The sequence below is a fragment of the Citrus clementina genome, unplaced genomic scaffold (assembly GCF_000493195.1).
Source record: "Citrus clementina cultivar Clemenules unplaced genomic scaffold, Citrus_clementina_v1.0 scaffold_2, whole genome shotgun sequence".
Taxonomy (NCBI): domain Eukaryota; kingdom Viridiplantae; phylum Streptophyta; class Magnoliopsida; order Sapindales; family Rutaceae; genus Citrus; species Citrus x clementina.
The window spans coordinates 34,047,475-34,067,054 of record NW_006262688.1 but is presented as its reverse complement, the minus strand read 5'-3'; the positions used below and the strand labels follow the sequence as shown (position 1 = coordinate 34,067,054).

Below are 19,580 nucleotides of genomic sequence, written 5' to 3'. Positions count from 1 at the left end.
ATTCTCAAGCAGGAGAGGTGAGAAACAAGTGTGAGAGGAATAAATGCCAAGAGCTAGCGGTGTCAAAGAAAGCTAGCATGAAAGAAGTGGAACAAGGAAGAGGAAATGAATGAGTGGTCCTTTCAAACTCAATGCCTCAAACCATCGGATTAAATAGCGTTCTCGTGCAGAAGCCGGAACCCACGCAAAAAGGCCAACGAAGCATGATTTAATGCAAATCCCTCAATGGGGCTTCCCTTTGATCGTTTAGCCTAGACAAATATTAAGCGTTTATGGAGTTATGGACTAAGAGTTGGGTGTTTTGCTACTTTAGTAGCTGAGGGTTGAGGGAATTTGAGGTGTCCAAGTTGTCACATGTTAGCAACAGGATATTAATTGAGTGTTGATTTCATCGCGGCGCGCGCGCGTATAATTTACACACACACACACACACAAAATTTAAGGCACATTAACATCTATCATCTTCAGTCTCAGCCCAAATGGCTAAAATGATAGGCACATTTCCAATTTCCAGTTACTACAATTTAGAATCTAATTGATATATTTACGGTATAGTCTATAAGTCTGCTAAGAACATAATTCAAAAATTAAGACCAAATAATGTTGGGACATTAACTCACATATTTAAAAAGACATTTATTCTAGCTTAATCAAAGTTTTCGATTCGAGACTCGAGAATGCAGTTACGTTAATATACTTATTGAGAGAGTTTTACCGCCCCAATAATCCTATCCGATTTGAAAATGAATTAATTAAAATCTAATATATTATTTTGATAGCAGATAATTTAATATACCATAAAAAAAAAAAACAAAGACATCAATTCATGCTTACAATGATTGAACGGGAAAATTGGTGAGTGGCCCCACATGTGGGACTAATTGAGTGTACTGGCTATTATGGCCAGGCGAAAGCTTTGGTGGATCAGTAAACTAATCATCCTATTTGGTTCTTCTCATGTAAAAGTTTGGAGTGTATACAGAATTACCAAGTAGGGCTGTTTTGCCAAACTTCCCACAAAGGGGTTCAATTTAAGTGTAATTTTTTAATATCTCCCTTGAGGTTTGACCCTACTACACTTAAAAGAAAAATTATCCATATCTTGACATATCACCCCTTTGAACATTTAGGACTATTGGGCAGCGTTTGATATTGAGGGCAGTTACATGATCACAGCAATGCACAGAAGTCAAGAAATATGCACGTGCAGCATTTTGATTAACGAGCTTAATTATAGCATTGTCATACACTTGCACACGCATAATTATTTATATAATCAATCTTCTTCTCAAAATTCAAATCCTCACCCAGCTTCAACATTCCACAAACTCCAATTTCGTTGCTGCTAAACCAAACCAAATCAACCATCGCCGCTTTCAGCCTCAACTGATTCAACTATTGCCACTAACAATCCCGCTGATTCAAACTCCGTCCGCGACGCTGCGGCCTGACAACTATTACCCGTGCTATGTTGGCAACCGTTCGACGGCTACATCCAACTTGCTTCTTTTCCAGGTGCTGTAAATTCCAATTCAGCTGAAAAGATTCATTTATTGGCTGCAAAGTTAACCTTAAGATTAATATTTTAAAATTACTTTTGAAAGACCTGGGGAATAGGGTGCCTGTACTTGGTAGAATCTGCCCTTAATTGGATAATGTCAATATCCAATTATTTTAATAAATAAAAAATGACAATTTAATTTCTCTTTAATTATTTATGATGATGTTGTGAATTTAATTGTCGTATAATGTTTGTGTAGAATTAAGAATGGAAGACAATGTGGATGATGAAATACAAGAGGTGGACCGGCGACCGAGGGAAAATGAAATTTTTTTGAGCGAATTTTGTTGTTTTTAATGAGAATATTTTATATGGACGGAACTACCTTGCCTCCGTTATACCAAACACCTAATTTTAACATTTTCTTTAACAGTCCTCATTGTTTTTTATAGATAATAAAAACTATAAATTTTAAAAATTTTACACAATAAGCCTTAATAAAAATATAATAATTTCATAATTTTAAAAAATTTATTTGTCATTTTCTTCAACAATCTCTACTATTTTTTGTAATATTAAAAACTATAAATTTCAATAATTTTACAAAATAAACCCCAATTAAAATATGAAAATTCTAAAATTCTAAAAAATTATTCTCTTTCGGTTTTCTTCTCAATCTTTTTGTTTTGCTTTAATCTTAATTTATTCATTTATCCAACATATAATTCTTCTAAAATGTAAAAAAATAGAGAGTCTTCTAACCACATAATTAGATTAATTTCTTGAACACAAAATCTCATAAAAATAATGCTTGCATTCTCTTAAAAGAAATCTATTGTGTTTATTTTTATTTATTTTTACTACTATAATAAGAAAAGAACTATATCTTGCTCTCTATAATAAAATCTCAACAATTAGGGCATGTTGAATGCGGTTAAAAATGGTGACATATGTTTATTTTACTAAAATTTAATTCCAATATAGTGTTTGGCACGAATAAGTAAATTAAGAATAATAGAGTTTGTGCCAACCAAATTATCATATGATAATTAATTTTTTACCCCAAGGGAACCCTTTGAATAAATTTTTTAGACTAAATTTATATCTTATGTTAACAATTATAAGGTTATTTGATGTTGAGCAAATTTATAGAAATAAATAAAAGTTAAGTTTCATTTATTTAATTAAAATAATTATTTATCCTTATAAGTAACACTATCTTAAATGGTAAAACATTAAATGGGTATTTTATTTTTAAAAAATTATATTAAAAATGGGATTTTTTGTAATTGATATTTTAAATAAATGGATGTGGGGAGTATTTTAGCTAGTTAAAATAATCCATCCATATTTTTGTATATCTAAATATATTCATTTATTAAATTACATGGACCCATATAAAGATCATAAAATATTTTGATGGACTTATGTGTCAGAATCTTGAAATTTAGTCATTTTTTTTTATGAAACAAGAGGGGCTGCAGCGTTAATAACCAAGTAATTATATCCTTGCCATTAGAATAGCTTTTGCAACTCTTGGGTTGAATCCAATAGTTAGATTACAAAAAGATAAAAAAATAAGGTATCAAATCACGGTTGCAAGCTAACTGGACCCATTTTATATTGTAATTATTTTTTACTTTAAAATTTAAAATGTTTGTTTCATTATGCGATTGTGCACTATGAAAATACTTTTTAAATGATATACTGATATTTTCACCATACAAGTAATTTATGTCTTATTTATATGATTGTATATTGTCTAAATAATTTATCATAGAAGTGTAATACCCTTTTCACTACTCTGGCATTTGGCGCCAAAAATAAAGAGTGTCTGTAGTGATGATAAGGGTGTTCGGAATGTCCAGTGAAGAGTTCACCGTCCGTTAACACGGTGCGGTTGCCTAACAGCCATACACGTTTTTGGGGGTGATATGTTCATATATCGATAGTTTCTCTCTAAGTGTAGTAAGACTAAACCACGGGGAGGTATTCAAAAGTTACCCTACAACTTAAAATTCCCATTATGGACACGTAAAAGAAGACAATTGCATGCCCGCGGAGCCTGAGTAATTGCTCCGAGACAGTGAAAAAAGTGGCAAAATTATTGTTTCTCGAATCTAGCATGTTTGTCTCGCACATCGACACTGATGTGCCTACAGCTAAAGCCAATGAATAATGGACCCTGGGAAACCTAGGGCAAATGACAAGCCTAGGGTTCTGCATCTCTGTGCGAGGTGTTGGTCAGTAAAGACATTGGTCCTTCGAGTCCAGCAATGCATCTCTGGACAGACATATAATAGACCTAAACAGAAGTTCTAGGGTATCTCTTAGTCTTAGGACATAGGTTTTGCCTTTGTCCTTAAGTATCTGTTCTCTTTTCGTGAGTCGTGTGCCTAACTCAACCTTCATTAATCCTTGATAATTGCAAAAGAAGGGAACACTGTCTCATACAAACCACATAATTGGGTCAATTAAAAAAGGAAAAGCTTGTAATTGGGTTGAAAATTGTGTTTATGATTGCTAATGTTATAATCATTTATCGAGGACACTGTAATACGAGCACTCTGTTGGCGTTCTTCAAAGATTAACCCTGTAACCCGCAGTAACATTATTAATTGTGGAATCATACAAACTCATTATTTGAGAAGATAGAGAGTTAAAAGACTAACGTAAAATTGACACTATCATCTTACCAAATTTTGTGTTCATTCATGTGGTAGGTAGACAGAGAAATGAATCTGCGGGGGCCCTGAATAATTCCAATTGTCCCGTGATCCTTTTTATTTGAACCGCCTCTACGAATAAACGCTGGAAATAACTTTACCCCACCCATGCAATTAATTATTACTAATTAAGATTTGAATCAGGCATAAAGAGAGAGCCCCACGCAGCGGGATAGCCTTATGTTTGGATTAGAGTTACAACTCGAGTGGGCTGCTTTGAGGCCAACGATTGCTTTTCGAGTCTCTGTAAACAAAAGATTTTAAGAGTTACATGAAAATTATGTGCGAAAGTAATTTTAAAATGAAAATTATGTGTGAAAGTAATTTGTCGCCCTGTTTATTTTATTTTTATTTTTATTTTTTTATGCATTAGAAGAGCAAACGATACTCAGAATATGTCTGCTAGCCGATGGTTTTCATAAATTGGCATGTTTGATGTGAAGAAATGAAAGGAAAGAAGAGGAGAGTAAAAGAAGAAAGGGAAAAAAAATTTTAAAAACAAATGAAGATGATTTCATTAAAGTGAAATAAAAAAAAAGATGATTTCATATCGAACCAAACAATAAAATTAAGATTGATTCTCTTTTAGCCTTATTTTCTCTTCTCCTATCTCCTTTCTCTTCCTCCCCTCTCCTTTCAAATTTTTTTTTCCAATCAAACATACACAATGAAAGGACTTGCCACTAATTAGACTTCAAAAATGAGAGTGAAAGTTTTAGCATTTATGTAAAATTTTGATGGTAATGATAACTCAAAAAATAAATATTGTTATTGAAAAAGTGGAGGCTAAAGAGATAAATTGATATGTTCAAATATCATTATTCGTATTGGTTTTGTTGTGTTATTACAGGCCTTAACCCCATTTGGTTAAGTTGTGTTTTGAAAGTTGGCCCAACTGTTTTTTTAAAAATAACTTTACTAAAAATGTTACAAATACTGCCAAAAACTCAATAATAACTGTAACTTTTTTCCCCGATTATTATAGACTTGGTAATTTAAAAATTATGGCAGTTCGATAAACAGGCCCTTACGCACGTATACTATAAGCTGTGATGCACAGACAAAATGCATTATTTGAAAATTGGTAATGACATAGATATTACATATTAGTAAAAGCTTTGGAAACAAATAAAAAATAAAAAAAATTGGAAAAAAAAGCCATAAACGACTTTCTGATATCGAGAATTAAAGCCTCAGCAAAGTATCTGATTTATTAGTCACAAAACTTGCCGCCTTCAACTTCAAAGCATGTATATTCGAACTTGCACATATAAATGTTTGGATGACTTCAAAGCAAAGATTATTCCAATTTTAAGGTGTTTGAGGAAAACCCAAAAGAAAACTTGCAGGCAACGTCTTTAAAAAAAAATAATAATAATAAATAAATAAAATCATGGGACCTCTTCGTTTGAACCAAAATTTTAATTTCTAGGAGTGATAGAAATCCATGTTTGTAACAGAAAATTTCCACCCACCTACTAATTTTGGGAAATAACTTGACGTTTGCTTTTGCAAAAAGTGGCCAAGTCCCGTCAAAGTCAAGCATACATAGATTTAAAGAACATTATAAACCAATATGATATCGGTCATACCGTTTATCTCCAATCCGCAAGAAGTTAAAATAAGCTTTCCAGTAAATTTGGAAAATCCAGCAAACGTCCTGGTTGCTTGCAGTTTTTGTAATGTAAAAAATATGTTAATAAAATTATAATGTTTGTGAAGATAATCAATCCCGTGTTTATTTTTACTCACGACAAGGAGTAAGAAATGAGCCGTATAAGAAATCGGCCAGCTCTGTATGTATGAAAAGAGAGGTTGGCAAGCAATCTTTTATTAAAAAAAAAAACTATTGAAGATTAATTCCAGGCGTGAATAACAGAGCTCCATTTAGAAATAATTAAAAAAAAAAAAAAGATAAATAAAGAACCACAGTTACAAGAAAAAAGAAAAAAAATTAGAGAACATTGGCTAATATCGGTTGCATTACACACGTCAATCAAACAAAATACATACTTGAGAGTTGGGACGCATATATATATATATATATATATATACTCACACATGTCAATTTCTGAATGTTCTGAAAGTGCTGTAGCGGTCGGCTGAAAATGATCTTTTTCGTTTTTTATGCGAGCCATTTACTTGAGGCAATGAAATTTGTTCTCAAAGTCCAACCTCATGTTCCATAAATAAATTTAATTGATCAAAGAAATAAGGTTAAGTCAACCCGAGCTTTGGTTTTAGGAAAAATCTAAAGCATGGACAAAAAGTTTTTCTTCAGTTGCTTTGGAAAGAATAAGAAGAAAATGGAAATGGCGAATAGCATAGCCAAGAAATGGAGGAGTCTAAGCGGCCAGAACAACTGGGAAGGCCTCCTGGATCCTCTCGATATCGATCTTCGGCGGTACATGATTCACTACGGGGAAATGGCACAGGCTGCATACGACACCTTCAACACGGAGAAGGCATCCAAATATGCGGGAGATAGCATATACGCCAAGAAAGATTTCTTCTCCAAAGTGGGATTGGACAAGGGCAATCCTTACAAATACAACGTGACGAAATTCTTTTATGCAACGTCTCAAATTCATGTTCCTGAAGCGTTTATCATAGTGCCATTATCCAGGGAGGCTTGGAGCAAGGAATCAAATTGGATGGGTTACGTCGCGGTGGCCACTGATGAAGGAAAGGCTGTGTTAGGAAGAAGGGACATTGTGATAGCCTGGAGAGGATCGTTGCAGACCCTAGAGTGGGTTAATGATTTGGAGTTCAATTTTGTTTCTGCTGAAAAAATATTTGGTGGTGATAGAACTGATGATCCCAAGGTGCATCAAGGTTGGTACTCAATCTACACTTCTGATGATCAACGCTCACCTTTCAATAAGACCAGTGCAAGAGACCAGGTATTTTCCTTTTTTTTTCTTTAATAAAAACATTTATGGAGAAAATATTAATTTTAACAATTTAGAATAATGTGAGAGAATAATTAAAATTAAACTTGACTGAACTGACTCAAAACACACCAACAACAAGGAGACTAATTATCGTTCTAGCTTAGATATCGCTGATCAATATCCTGTTAGGATTTGCAGCTAAAATGTATAGTTAATGCGAATCGGCTTATCTGTTTTTGTTAGCTTTGATCATTATAACAAAAATTCTGCTAGTTCCTTGGGTGGACGCTTTCAGTTATTTTGTAAAAAATAAACATAATTATCCAGTTATTTTCAATATAATTAAACCGACATGGTTTGTAATCAAATTGGGTTGAAAATTCTATTTAATGGGTTAAAATCAGATGGAATTGAGCTCTCATTGGTTTTGATTTGATGATGCACCTTAACAACTAGTTATTTTTCAACAAGCAATAGAGTTTTCTCACGGACTTTCTCCTTAACAATTTTTCTTGGAGCACATGGGTTACACATTTGGACACCAACCACAATAAGTACTTTATTTATTTATTTATCTTTTAAGTAAAATTATTGAAAGAAAAATGACAAGGAAACAAACAGAACACCACTGCTACACCAACCACAATGATTAGAACTTCTAGTCATTTAGAATTATGTTGATTAAAAACCATAATATTTGATTATTTAGGTCATCCGTGAGATTAGGAGACTGGTGGACCAATACAAGAACGAGGAAATTAGCATAACAGTGACGGGGCACAGCTTAGGAGCAGCGTTAGCGACGCTGAATGCAGTCGACATAGCTGCCAATGGATTCAACAAACCCGGAGGGCAGCCGAACAAAGCCTGTCCCGTCACAGCCATAATATTGGCCAGCCCCCGCGTCGGCGACTCAACGTTCAAGAAGGTGTTGTCCGGATATCAAGATCTTCGAGTCTTGAGAATTCGTAATGAATTAGACGTCGTCCCCAAGTATCCACTCATAGGCTATGAAGATGTTGGGAAAGAATTGACAATTGACACAACAAAATCTAAGTACTTGAAGAACGGTACTGCAAATTTTTCAGGGTGGCATAATTTGGAGGTTTATTTGCATGGAGTGGCGGGAACCCAAGGGAGGAAAGGAGGATTTCAATTGGAGGTTAATCGTGATATTTCGCTCGTAAACAAAACAATGGATAATTTGAAGGACCAGTATCTTGTGCCGGTATCCTGGCGAATTCTAAAGAACAAGGGCATGGTCCAGCAGGCTGACGGTTCCTGGAAGTTGATGGATCATGAGAAGGATGATGACATTGATCCTTAATTCATGGATTTTATAAGTTACACACTCTCCTAGTATCACTTGCTTGCGTTTTCTTTTTTTTTCTCCACATCTTGTGTGCATCACCATTCATTTGGAAATTTTTTCATGAAAGCAGACAATTTAATTTTATATTGTTCGTCTGCTTATTAAAAATAAAAACAGGTCTTTTGTGCTTTAAATGTATCTTAAGTTTAGGAATGTTGATACCTCATCTAATCTCTTTAATGCTGAAGTGATCTTTTTAAAGAACTTTCAATATTATGCTGATGACATAAAAAACTATAAGCAGCCTGAATTCAAATAATGAAGGCTAAAATATTAATTTAAAATTTGACAACCTTATACCTTTTAAAAAACAAATAATTCTACTTGCAAGGGAAAATGCATGTTTTTTGCGACGGCCGCAATTGTCACGTCACAATACCCAAAACAAAGTCTTGTCTTGGTGAACATTTTTGGGGCGAGATCCTGACTATCAAACTCATCAAAATTACCCAAAAAAAAAAACCCGGTGATTATTTCTCAAAGTCAAAAAATCGAAACATTTGGGATCGAGTTACATTATCTTATTTTAAATGTTCAGTACTCTGTATTCAACTAATAATTCCAAACTCTCCTATTTTACTCGAACTTTTATTTCATTGCTTCAATTTTTTTTTTTTTTGGGTTGATTTATAACTTTTCGCTTCATTTTTAACCGTCCGGAAAATGAATTTTCTCTGAACAACTGATCTATGCTCTAGCATGGACCTCACATGCTGGTTTATGTAAGATGAAATTTTGACATATAATTTGGGATGTCTAAAATTGTTCTAAACATATATAACAAATTTACATTAATTTATTTATAGTTCAAAGAAATTTCAATAATACTCTATATTTATAATTGGGATACATAAATTGTATATCAGTAAAATGTCACCAATTTTTTTTTAATATTTAGTAAGTATTGGTTGGTGTTATTTTTATTACTAATGTGCTAAATTACATCACTAATTAAATAAATGATACATGATATATGCCACATCACTCGAAATATATTTTAGACAAGAATTGACATGCTAGCCCTTCTAGCTAATAGTGACAAATAGCACATTATTACGACAGGTCGGAAAAAAAATTCAGCGCTCTTCTCATTACAAACATAATATTATTCAGCTACAAAAAGCCACCTTTGGCTTGGCCGCGGGCACATAAAAGGTACGAGTACCGCATCAGTTATTTAGTGTTGCTTCAACTGAAACTTGATTCGTTAGTGTGAGAGAGACAACATGCAAATGCCAATGAGGTTTTCAAGCTGCAGAAGTGTGTCATTCTGAGATCAAACCACATACATATCCATTTGTGATCACTAAGTCACTGTCCTTCGGCAGCAGCAATAGATTCCGGCCTTCTGGGAATGAAAGCAACTGTTCCAAAGTGTTTCCATCTTGTATAACAAAATCTATTATCCGAATCAGCAGTAGCCACTTCTGCGATCTTGATCCTGAAAATTACGATGCTGTTGAAGATGCTGATGATGCCATTCTAGAGAGAATGAAAGAGGACCTAACGAGGAGAAAAACGCAAGGAAATCAGTCCATCTTATATGTAAATAGGATTTACAGATTAATCGAGAATTGTTTTTTTAATATCCGCAAATTCTTTTTGATGGGTGGCGGGCGTAGTTATTGGCAAGAACTCATTGAATTATTGAATCTATCGTTTAGACTCATAATAAATCAAAAGTTACTCATGTTACTCAGTCTAGAGCTAGCCTTGAGCTACTTCTAAGCAAACCTCCTTACTGCCTCTGCACCCCTACCTCTTTTATTACTAAGCAGTCATTTAGGGGATTTAATTGGTAATCTGGACTGTTTTCTGTCAATGATAGGTTCAAGTTTACCAGTCTGTTAGGATGCCTTAGCAGCATACGTCACTGCACTTATTCCACTTGACAACTATCTGAATGATAAAGAGTTTGTCTCGACGTGGCCTTCTCTTGAATTCTCATGAAAAGGTTTTGTATTGATTCTTGGAATAGTAAGGTAATTAAATAGAAAAATATTTCTGTATATCTTTTCAATAAGTTGCTCATGCTACTCGATTTGGAGCTTCGAGCTACTTCTAGGCAAACCTCCTGCCTGTATTTGTATTTCTACCTCCTTTATCACTAATGGGTCATTTTAGAGCCTTAGCGGGTGATCCAAGCTGTTTTCTCTCGACGATGAAGCTTTTCCCCCATCATTTCTAAAATTGATCATTGAAAAGATATGCAGAAATATTTTTTCTATCTATACTTACTATTCCAAGAATCAATTCAAAACCTTTTCGTGAGGATTCAAGACAATGACACGAGCCGTTAATCATAACGCTAGGTGTCAAGTGTAAGTGCAGTGATGTATGCAGCTGGGGATTCCTAACAGACCGGTAGACTTGAACTTGTTCCTATAGTCTTTTTTTCACCTTCTTGGCATGATTCAGGCGTTCAAGCTGGCAGATCAAAGTTGGGCAGGTCTTGGGTGACTCTTTCAATCAATCCCTTCTTGAAAACCTTCGTGGTATACATAGCAGTTGTGAAGTTTCCTCAGTTGCCTGACTTATACACGCCCTGGTGCTTACTTTTAAGGACGACAGAGATATTAACACTTTTGCTCAGAGATCGCAGGAGTTGCTAGTGCAATGCTTTCTCTTCTCTGGGTGGGTTCGACAGGTGCACTTTGCTGCTCTGCCTTATCTCACTGACAAGCACGATAGAGTACTTTTGGTAGCAACAGGTTCTGGGATATGCGTGTTTCTGTCATTCCTATTGCAGCCGTGTAGAGCTAGCAGCTTAGCGCTTGCTTGGTTTGGGTAGCCAAAGAGATTGAACAGAAATTCGGTAAAGAAATAAAGCAAATGGTATGGGGGCATCCTAAAGATAAGGTGATCGTTCCCGACACAGCTTTGCTTGGTCGGCCCAATGCGTATCAAGATAGCGTAATTGTCACAAACAATCCACAACAACGTGGCAGAGTCGTCGTCACTGCGTGCAACTGTGCAAGAGTGCAGGAATTCCAGCCTTCGGTCCCATTTGGGATTCTTAAATTTCACTGTGGCAGGCACTATTACAATCAATTTCCTTGATTTATGACTTTTGATTATTTTGCATGATTTTGACTGAACAACTTGTGTACTCTAATTTGGTGTTAATCCATTCCCAACGACTCAATTATTAGTGGGCCGAAATCACCCAACTATAGATTTTTGGTTCGTCATTTTTCTAACATGCTGCTTTATTTTCGACCAAGGCGGAGTTGAAATGTCTTTTTTCAAGTCCAATGTGAAGGATCTGATTATCTTGACTCTGGAACCTCATAAATGCACTACCAGTGTGTGCAAATTAATAATGGACACCGCTAAATGCAAAGACTTTTCCATGAGCTAAGCTTTTACTATTGGTGTGATTAGTCGTTACTGGATAAAAAATTTTATTTATATTTAAAATTTAATATGTATGTTGTTTTAAATATACCCAATTATCCATAGTAGAAGATTATATAAAAAATAACATTAGATCTGAATTCTTAATGCAAATTTTTATAAAACTATTAAGAAAAAATAAATATGATGATCTTCATTGCTAGGCCATTATTTAATTGTATTGATGGCCTTTTACTGTTACATAAAAATTTTTCTGAACTTGAATAAAAATATTGGAACATTTATTGAAATGTTTGGTATTATTTAATAATTGATGAAATTAGTAATCAATAAAAGTAAAATTAAAATAAATAAATATAATGTCAAGGATGTTAATTATGAGTGTATTTTTTAGAGAAATTATAAAGTATCTCTATTGTACTAAACCGACTTAATATATGTGTGATATGTATATATTTATTTTGAAAAATCATCATGTAATTAGTGGTTATATTTAATTCATATACACAAGTTATACGTATATTAAATAACTATAGCACAACAAAGACACTCTAAAATCTCTTTCTGATCAGGTGTGTGTGTGTGTGTGACACACTCTTTATAGAACCCAAATAATTTTTTTTTTTCATTTTTTTCACTATTAACATTAATTTAACATCGTGATGTAACTGGTAGGTAAAACATTGAGAAGCCTTTGGTTCAAAAGGTTGACCAATGGCAGGCGTTGAGTAATCTCCCTTATTTAACTGTCGTGTCACTGTTTTCAACACCAGGACAGGAATCAAACCAATTGAATTAATATGTCAAGGTCTCAGAGGAGAGATGGAGTAGCAAAAGGGCCATGAATTAAACCATTGGCAACATGGCGATAAGCAGCCTCTGTTAAGTGGATTCCATCCCAATTTGCATGAGTAGATGGATTCTCACAGGCTCTCGATCCAGTGTGACCACACCTCGCTGAATTATTGAAATTGTATGGTCCGCCCCCTCCGCAACAAGCTTTCACTGCCCCGTTGGAGAATCCTGCATCAAGAATAGTTAGTACCCAAGCCCTAATTATATATTATGATCCAAAATGTATGTCAACTCATCATTTACTCTTTCTTCACGCTTAATTGTTTACAGTTGTTTATATCACCTACATTTCAAGTGGTCCTCGTTACTCCAAGCATTAATGGACCAAATAAATGGTGGACTTTGTTGTAAAATTGTTTCTTTACATCAAAATCAAGATAGAACCGTAATTAAGTTTTAGAAGTTGCACAGATAACAAATCAATTCAGGCCTCAGCATGCGTAAAAAACAATCTCTTTATTAAACTTGTTGAATTGAGAGTGGCAATTAACTGACCGTAATGTCCAGGTGCATGATAGAAACGCATGGCAGCACCATAGTAGTCGGCGTAAATTATATTAGCATGTGGGTATTTTTGTCTCAATTTGTGTAACTGGGCCTTGAGCATAGTGTTGTGATATCTAGCAAAAGCATTTGGTGCCTTCAAGCACCCATTTTGATCGTAGTCCATTTCGTTGAGGCTCTGGAATAAGGTCAAGTACACAGCCGAGCACCCGATTGGGAAATTCCCCGGCACCACCAGCTCCACCGCACCTTCCTCTATCAACAACTACCACATAATATTGAGACCAAAATGATAATTAAGAATTAACCAAACTAATATTAGAGTAATCAATTAACCATGTCAATTATCTACATGAAACTGCGCAAGCTCGAGTAATCAGGCGCTTTTTTTTAATTAAAAAAGAAAAAAAATAATTATATCATATAAGCCCTTAACCCAACTCTGATCGGAATAATCAAAATTACCATTATATGTAATTTTGAGCAGGTATATATGAAAGTACTTAAGATTCTCATATAATCAAAGCCATTCTTCATAATAAAATTCATAGGTGATTGTTAACAGATAAAAATATAAACTCTAGTTAAATGTTGATCATTCATAATAAACATGTGAAAATGACAATGATATTTAAAATTAGAAATCTCACATCATAAGTAGATCCAAAAGGGGTATTTCATTTATTCATACTTCATAGGAATTCATTCACTGTAAATACATAAACTATATCAGTATTCTAAACGTAATTAATATGAGGATTTAAATGTTGTTACTCGCATAGCAAGTTGATTTATCTTACTTCAAAGACATTCAATGAACGTTGTGAATTTTATTCTCAAAATTATCTCTAATAGATTGGATGATTAGTAAAGTTAAAACGTTGGTGGACAAGGAAAACCAACATAGTTGGTCTATGCTCTTAGATCCTTTAATTCAGTGGCTTATAGTATGACAAAAATGACCTTTTTTTTATTTCGAAATCTCTTGTGTGTTTAGAAAAGGTTCCAAAAGAGATTGAAGATTATCGTAACATACACGGGTGGCATTAGTAATGGCTTTAACAACGAGAGGCACGGATGCTCGAAGTTGATTAATGCTTCCACCAACAAACGCACGATAATTATAGTCATTTCCACCAATCTCTCCCACGAAAAATAGCGATTTTTTGAAGTAGGTCTCACAATCTGTGACAATATAACAAAGAAGTTATAAAAATTAAAAAAAAAAAGAAATTAAAGTGAAGTGTAGGTTTTAGTAATTGTCACCTTTTCTAGTAGAGCAAATTGAGGACTTGAGCTTCTTAAACCAATCGATCTGAACGCTCAATGAATCATTCGTCCACAAACGAGATCCAATTTTTTGCTTATAGAAAATCGCTGATCGAAGTGCAGTAGCACCAGCAACAGCAAAATTCACCCCATGTTTAAAATTTTGACCTTCTTTTAATGCTAGATATGGTGGCAAGTATGGCAACCGAAATGCCTCAGCTACAGTAATATCATGATGTAGTTAAGTGCACACTTATTTTAACATCATATGTATAAGTTAGTTTATAAACGAGATGATGAGGGATAGGTAAGTGTACCCATAAAATCAATGACAAGTCGTCCATCCGAGCACCGACCGGTTGCGTGTCGAAAGAAGGTTTCGCCATAAGGGAGTTTTCCGATAACTGGAAATGCGAGGGCACCGGAAACAAGAAAATTGCCGGTGTCACTCAAAGAATCACCAAAGTTGAATATTGCATGATACTTTAAAGGACTTGTTGAAACTGACCTCAACAAACACAAAGCAAAGACGAGATGAAAAAATTTCATGGCTAATATGATAAATATAGAGATAATTTCGAGAGTAGTTGATAACTTATGGACCCGTTTTAGTTTGTGGCCTGTCCGTATATATAGACAGTGCACTGTTGAGCTTTAATTGTGTACTCCAAAATCGACCAGAATTTGCGTCCCATTAAAATTTGTGCATGCTGGCGTAGGGTTTGCCGGTAAAATGCTAGATCCAAACTACAGGTATTTGAAAATTTCTATGTTATTATTAAGTAATGACCTCAGCACACGTAGCAATTAGCGGGTGATGATTAAATTATTGTTTAACCATACTTAGTAATCAAATAATATACATGTAACGCACACACGCATCATTACATTACTATACGTAATTGTGCATTAAATTATTGACTCAGTTTTATTAGTAGTTGCAGTCGCTTTTATATGTCGAAAAGGCTTGCGACAACACAAGATTGACACAAGCGTAGCTGTCGATGAACAGGCAATTATAATGATTGTCGATTGCTTTCTTTCCCGTGAGTAAGCAAGTACCCATACGGCCATACTGGTTCAGCCAACTCAAAATGCCAGTTTGCTTTTCGTTTTCATTCTCATTTCTTGTGATTCAATCTACAGAGTTAACTAATTAATTTTGGTAGCTGAAATGTTCAACTGTAATTAGTTAGATAGAAAAAATAACAATAAATAAGGCATTAATTTGTATATATTTATTGGGCCCCTAATCAAGTTGTGGCGTTTGCACTCGGTCCTACTTACCTAGAAATATCACTGAGCTTGCTAAAAAAAATTGGGTAACCTCGCGACTGCGCCAACTAATCACAATCTCTTTAATATGCCCAATTTTGGGGATTAAACAAAAGGATATCGGCTATGTATGAATTTAAACACTCACGCAAATTTAAAGTTTCGTATCGACACAATTTAGTTTCATATCGACACAATTTAAATTATTGTAAGAAGTTCAACCCATTTTGATTGAACAAGATACATCAAATTTGAATGAATGCATTTAACATACTACTAGAAGGTTACAAACAAGAAGCCTGAGAATATTATTAACGGGATCCCTCAGTCCAAAGTTCAATTGGCAACACATTCAAGCTGGTTTTGCAACTCCAGCAGCAAGGATTATATAAAAGCATATGATGCTCTCTTATGGAAGATCAGAACTGAGAAGCTGTGCAGCACAAAGAAGTATTGCCCCTAAAATTATCATAATTTTCCCAACTAACTTCGGTTCGCGAACTGAATTCCCTTCTCAATGGATGCCTTGAGCTCCGGTTTGAGACTTTCAAGACTTTGCTTTTCATAGTCAGAAAGTGGACCCAGCCCAAGGACTTCCTCTACACCATTCTTTCCCAGCCTAACCTGCAGCATACAAGAGAAACACAAAAATGAGAAAATACTGCCATCTGCAACAGAATTCAATAGCTTAACTCAGGACTGACTCTTTCCAATTAATAATGGCCACTAATATCATTTTCTGAAGGATATAACATTCATGACACAGTTGTACTTCTCATCAATATTCCAAATTCATTTTATACTGACAGATAAAAAAGTTTTAAATAGAAGCTCAGGTGTCTAGGTAACCCAGAGTAATACCATTGCGCGCACACAGAGACATGATCAATCAATTGACCACAGCCATCACATGCACCAATGGTCACAATAAACCGAAGACCCAAACCATGCTTGTCAATTTGATTCAAAAAATAAAATAAACCACCAAGCAAGAAAAAATTCAACAACTCAAATTCAATCACCTTGGAAGCAAAGAAAGGTAACTCAGTGACACTTGATTGCACAAATGTGCATTCAACAATATCTTGAACTCCATTAAGTCCCTTTAGGCAGGCATCTGCAAAAACCGCTCCGGCATAGCTGCAACATACAAGAAAAGACAAACCTACTGTCAGAGGCACAAACAAACCAGTCCAGACTCACTGGAGATGAACGTGAGTGTGTTTGAATACCTCAAAAGTGGGACAAATAAAAAACTCCGCATATTATTTCCATGCCTAATAGTAGGGGTGGGGGTGGGGATGGGGATATCATGCAAGTCTTTGTTAAACCTCATTGAAGTTCCTCCGTTCATTCTGCTGAAAAAGCCATGCAGCAGTACTAACAATTTATAATTAAATGGGTAATATTTTTAGACCATCCATCATTAGATTATGACCATAAACATGGAGCTGGGACAGAACTTTACATTTTCTGCTCAAATAATTCCAAACAAGCAGCTGGGCCAACAATAATGGTTGAACGCAAATGCTAGTGTGCCACAAATTTTACCGCAAATTTGGTTTTCTATTGAAAATTTCTATCAAACAAAACCTTTGTTTAAGACTCGAACCTATTTGTTTTGCCCTTTTTACCTCTAGAAAAGTCACCAAAGAGGCAAGACATAACAGCAACTTAAATTATCAAAATAGAAATCTAGTAATTTTACAGAAACAGAACAGACAAGTATCCAGACTTACGCCATTGATAGTGTTGCAGATCCCTTTCCAGCCTTAGCTTCAACAACCTCTGTCCCTCCATCCTGAGTTCTCTTAGTAAGAGCCTTGATTTCTTCATCTGATAGATTGTTGGATTTGGGGGTGGCCTATTTATTGGTCAGTGAAACAAAAGAATTTAACATCACAGCTAACAAAAATGCCAAATTTATCTTATAAAATTTAAGAAGGAAGGTGAAAAGTGGGGGAGGAGAGAGATACTTGAGAGAAGAGAGGAAGAATAGTTATGCCGGCATGACCTCCAATCACTGGCACATTAACCTCTACAGCAAGTAGAGACAGGGCAAAATATCAAATCAGAACTCAGATCAAGGATTATTGACAATCCCCAAGAAATAAAAGCATGTTAGTCTAAATCTAGGGACTTCATTTGTTTATCATCAGTTAAGATAAAGTAAAGCACTAGGGAAGCACCATTGCCTGATGACCTTAAAGTATGAAAGTGACTGTGGCATCGATACCGGCAGATCAATAGGAATTGGCATCCAAAACAAAAGCTGGAGTCAGCATTCCATATGATGTTTAAAACAGATTAAATCAATTGACTGTACCATCACAAAGCAGGAAGACAAGGTAACTGGTTTTCTTAAATTTATGAAAACAGCAAATGGAGAATAGCATCTATTCTGCAGGTTTTGCGCATGGTTTCATGAATCACATCAAAAACAATTCTCCTGAACACCAAATGTCTTCCCTATTTTAAAAATTTTCTGTCAACTAAAATGGCAGGCAGGCAGACAAATGAACAATCAAACGACCTGTAATATTAAGACACAATTAAGCATACCAGCAACAGGTACATTAGCCTTCCCAGCGTAAAATGTTTTAGCTCTAACAACATCAAGTGTAGTCACACCAAAAAGCTTCTTCTCATCATAGGTTCCAGCCTTCTTGAAAACCTCAGCAGCAATTGGCACTGTGGAGTTCACTGGATTGCTTATCATATTAACCAGTGCCTAAAACGATCCCAAATGAAAACCATCAATGTATCCAATCCTATCCAATCAACAAGGGAGCGGGAGCGGGAGCCAACACCAATAAGCCAATTAAAACAAAAAAGAAACAAGGTGAGGAACTCACATGAGGACAGTAGTTGGCAATGGCAGTGCATAAAGATTTGACTATACCCGCATTGATATTGAAGAGATCATCACGAGTCATTCCCGGCTTTCTTGGAACACCAGCAGGAATAATAACAACATCGGAACCTTCCAATGCTTTACCAAGTTGTTCTTCACCTGCATACCCCTCAACCTAACAGATTACGGAAGCCCACGTGGTTAAGAAATGGGCATATTACAGCATTAAACTCCCACCAAAAAAATATATATATTGGATATCCATATATTATAGATAGAAAGACGGTATCAACTTGAACCATAAATGTTATCAAAACTAAAGACAACTTGGATCAGCAAAATTGACACGAACCTGGGCGGGAGAATTGATGTGGCTGACATCAGCGGCGACCCCAGGAGTGTTGGCGATATCATAAAGCGAGAGAGAGGAGACCAGAGGGTTGAGTTTCATGAGGAGGGCCAATGGCTGGCCGATGCCTCCAGCTGCACCCAAGATCGCCACCTTGCGCTCTGGCTGTGAAGCCGTCGAGTACTAGTGTGATATGCCTACCTGATGCGAAGGTGATGGAGCTCCACTTCTTCTCAAAGCTGCTCCGCCACATCTCAACAATGCTGCTGTCTTCATTTCTTCCTTTCGTGTACAGCAGAAACGACTGCGAGACTGTGATCGTGATGAGAGAATAATAAAAGCTAGGCTAGCTTTAGTTATGCCTTTAATTTAATTTAATTCTTTTCTTTTTTAGAAAAAAAAAAAAAAAAGGAAACAAATAAATAAAGCAGTGGTTCTCTTTTCGAGGAGTCCGCCTCCGTACTTCGCTATCAAATATGCACGTACGCAAGTATCGTCAGTTTCAGCCATAAAAATCAAATTTAAAGGTCAATTTAAGACGCCGTAAATCTACACTAGATTTTATTCTAAATTGTAAGTTTAAATTAAAATTTTTACACACACACATAAATAGACATATATGTT

General features: G+C 35.2%; 3 protein-coding genes across 3 annotated transcripts; 1 reads left to right on the top strand and 2 right to left on the bottom strand.

The window, feature by feature from the left end:
- The first annotated feature begins 6,308 nt into the window (after positions 1-6,308).
- Positions 6,309-8,559, top strand: LOC18052801 (phospholipase A1-IIgamma). Its single transcript, XM_006449414.2, has 2 exons — positions 6,309-7,130; positions 7,831-8,559. The coding sequence occupies exons 1-2, from the start codon at positions 6,486-6,488 to the stop codon at positions 8,446-8,448; spliced, it is 1,263 nt and encodes a 420-aa protein (XP_006449477.1). The 5' UTR covers positions 6,309-6,485; the 3' UTR covers positions 8,449-8,559.
- A 4,068-nt stretch (positions 8,560-12,627) lies between these two features.
- On the bottom strand, positions 12,628-15,084 carry LOC18052800 (GDSL esterase/lipase At5g45910). The gene is made up of 5 exons (XM_006449413.2): positions 14,796-15,084; positions 14,476-14,697; positions 14,246-14,394; positions 13,201-13,474; positions 12,628-12,873 (listed from the first exon to the last, which is right to left on the bottom strand). The coding sequence occupies exons 1-5, from the start codon at positions 15,025-15,027 to the stop codon at positions 12,662-12,664; spliced, it is 1,089 nt and encodes a 362-aa protein (XP_006449476.1). The 5' UTR covers positions 15,028-15,084; the 3' UTR covers positions 12,628-12,661.
- Positions 15,085-16,002: 918 nt separating this feature from the next.
- LOC18053354 (malate dehydrogenase, mitochondrial) lies at positions 16,003-19,466 on the bottom strand. Its single transcript, XM_006449412.2, has 8 exons — positions 19,443-19,466; positions 18,960-19,139; positions 18,609-18,782; positions 18,316-18,484; positions 17,730-17,791; positions 17,493-17,617; positions 16,776-16,893; positions 16,003-16,377 (listed from the first exon to the last, which is right to left on the bottom strand). Exons 1-8 carry the CDS (start codon positions 19,464-19,466, stop codon positions 16,237-16,239), a joined length of 993 nt encoding a protein of 330 aa, XP_006449475.2. The 3' UTR covers positions 16,003-16,236.
- Positions 19,467-19,580: the final 114 nt, after the last annotated feature.

What these genes read in the sequence shown, in the direction of transcription:
- LOC18052801 (XM_006449414.2), top strand. Translation starts at nt 6,486, where the DNA reads ATGGACAAAAAGTTTTTCTTCAGTTGCTTTGGAAAGAATAAGAAGAAA. An exon ending in AGACCAGTGCAAGAGACCAG is followed by an intron (nt 7,131 to 7,830) that starts GTATTTTCCTTT and finishes TTGATTATTTAG; the next exon opens with GTCATCCGTGAGATTAGGAG.
- LOC18052800 (XM_006449413.2), bottom strand. Translation starts at nt 15,027, where the DNA reads ATGAAATTTTTTCATCTCGTCTTTGCTTTGTGTTTGTTGAGGTCAGTT. An exon ending in AATTTGCTCTACTAGAAAAG is followed by an intron (nt 14,395 to 14,475) that starts GTGACAATTACT and finishes ATATTGTCACAG; the next exon opens with ATTGTGAGACCTACTTCAAA. An exon ending in TCATGCACCTGGACATTACG is followed by an intron (nt 12,874 to 13,200) that starts GTCAGTTAATTG and finishes TTCTTGATGCAG; the next exon opens with GATTCTCCAACGGGGCAGTG.
- LOC18053354 (XM_006449412.2), bottom strand. Translation starts at nt 19,466, where the DNA reads ATGGCTGAAACTGACGATACTTGC. An exon ending in GGCTAATGTACCTGTTGCTG is followed by an intron (nt 17,792 to 18,315) that starts GTATGCTTAATT and finishes TACTTGCTGTAG; the next exon opens with AGGTTAATGTGCCAGTGATT. An exon ending in TCTGCAACACTATCAATGGC is followed by an intron (nt 16,894 to 17,492) that starts GTAAGTCTGGAT and finishes TGTATGTTGCAG; the next exon opens with CTATGCCGGAGCGGTTTTTG.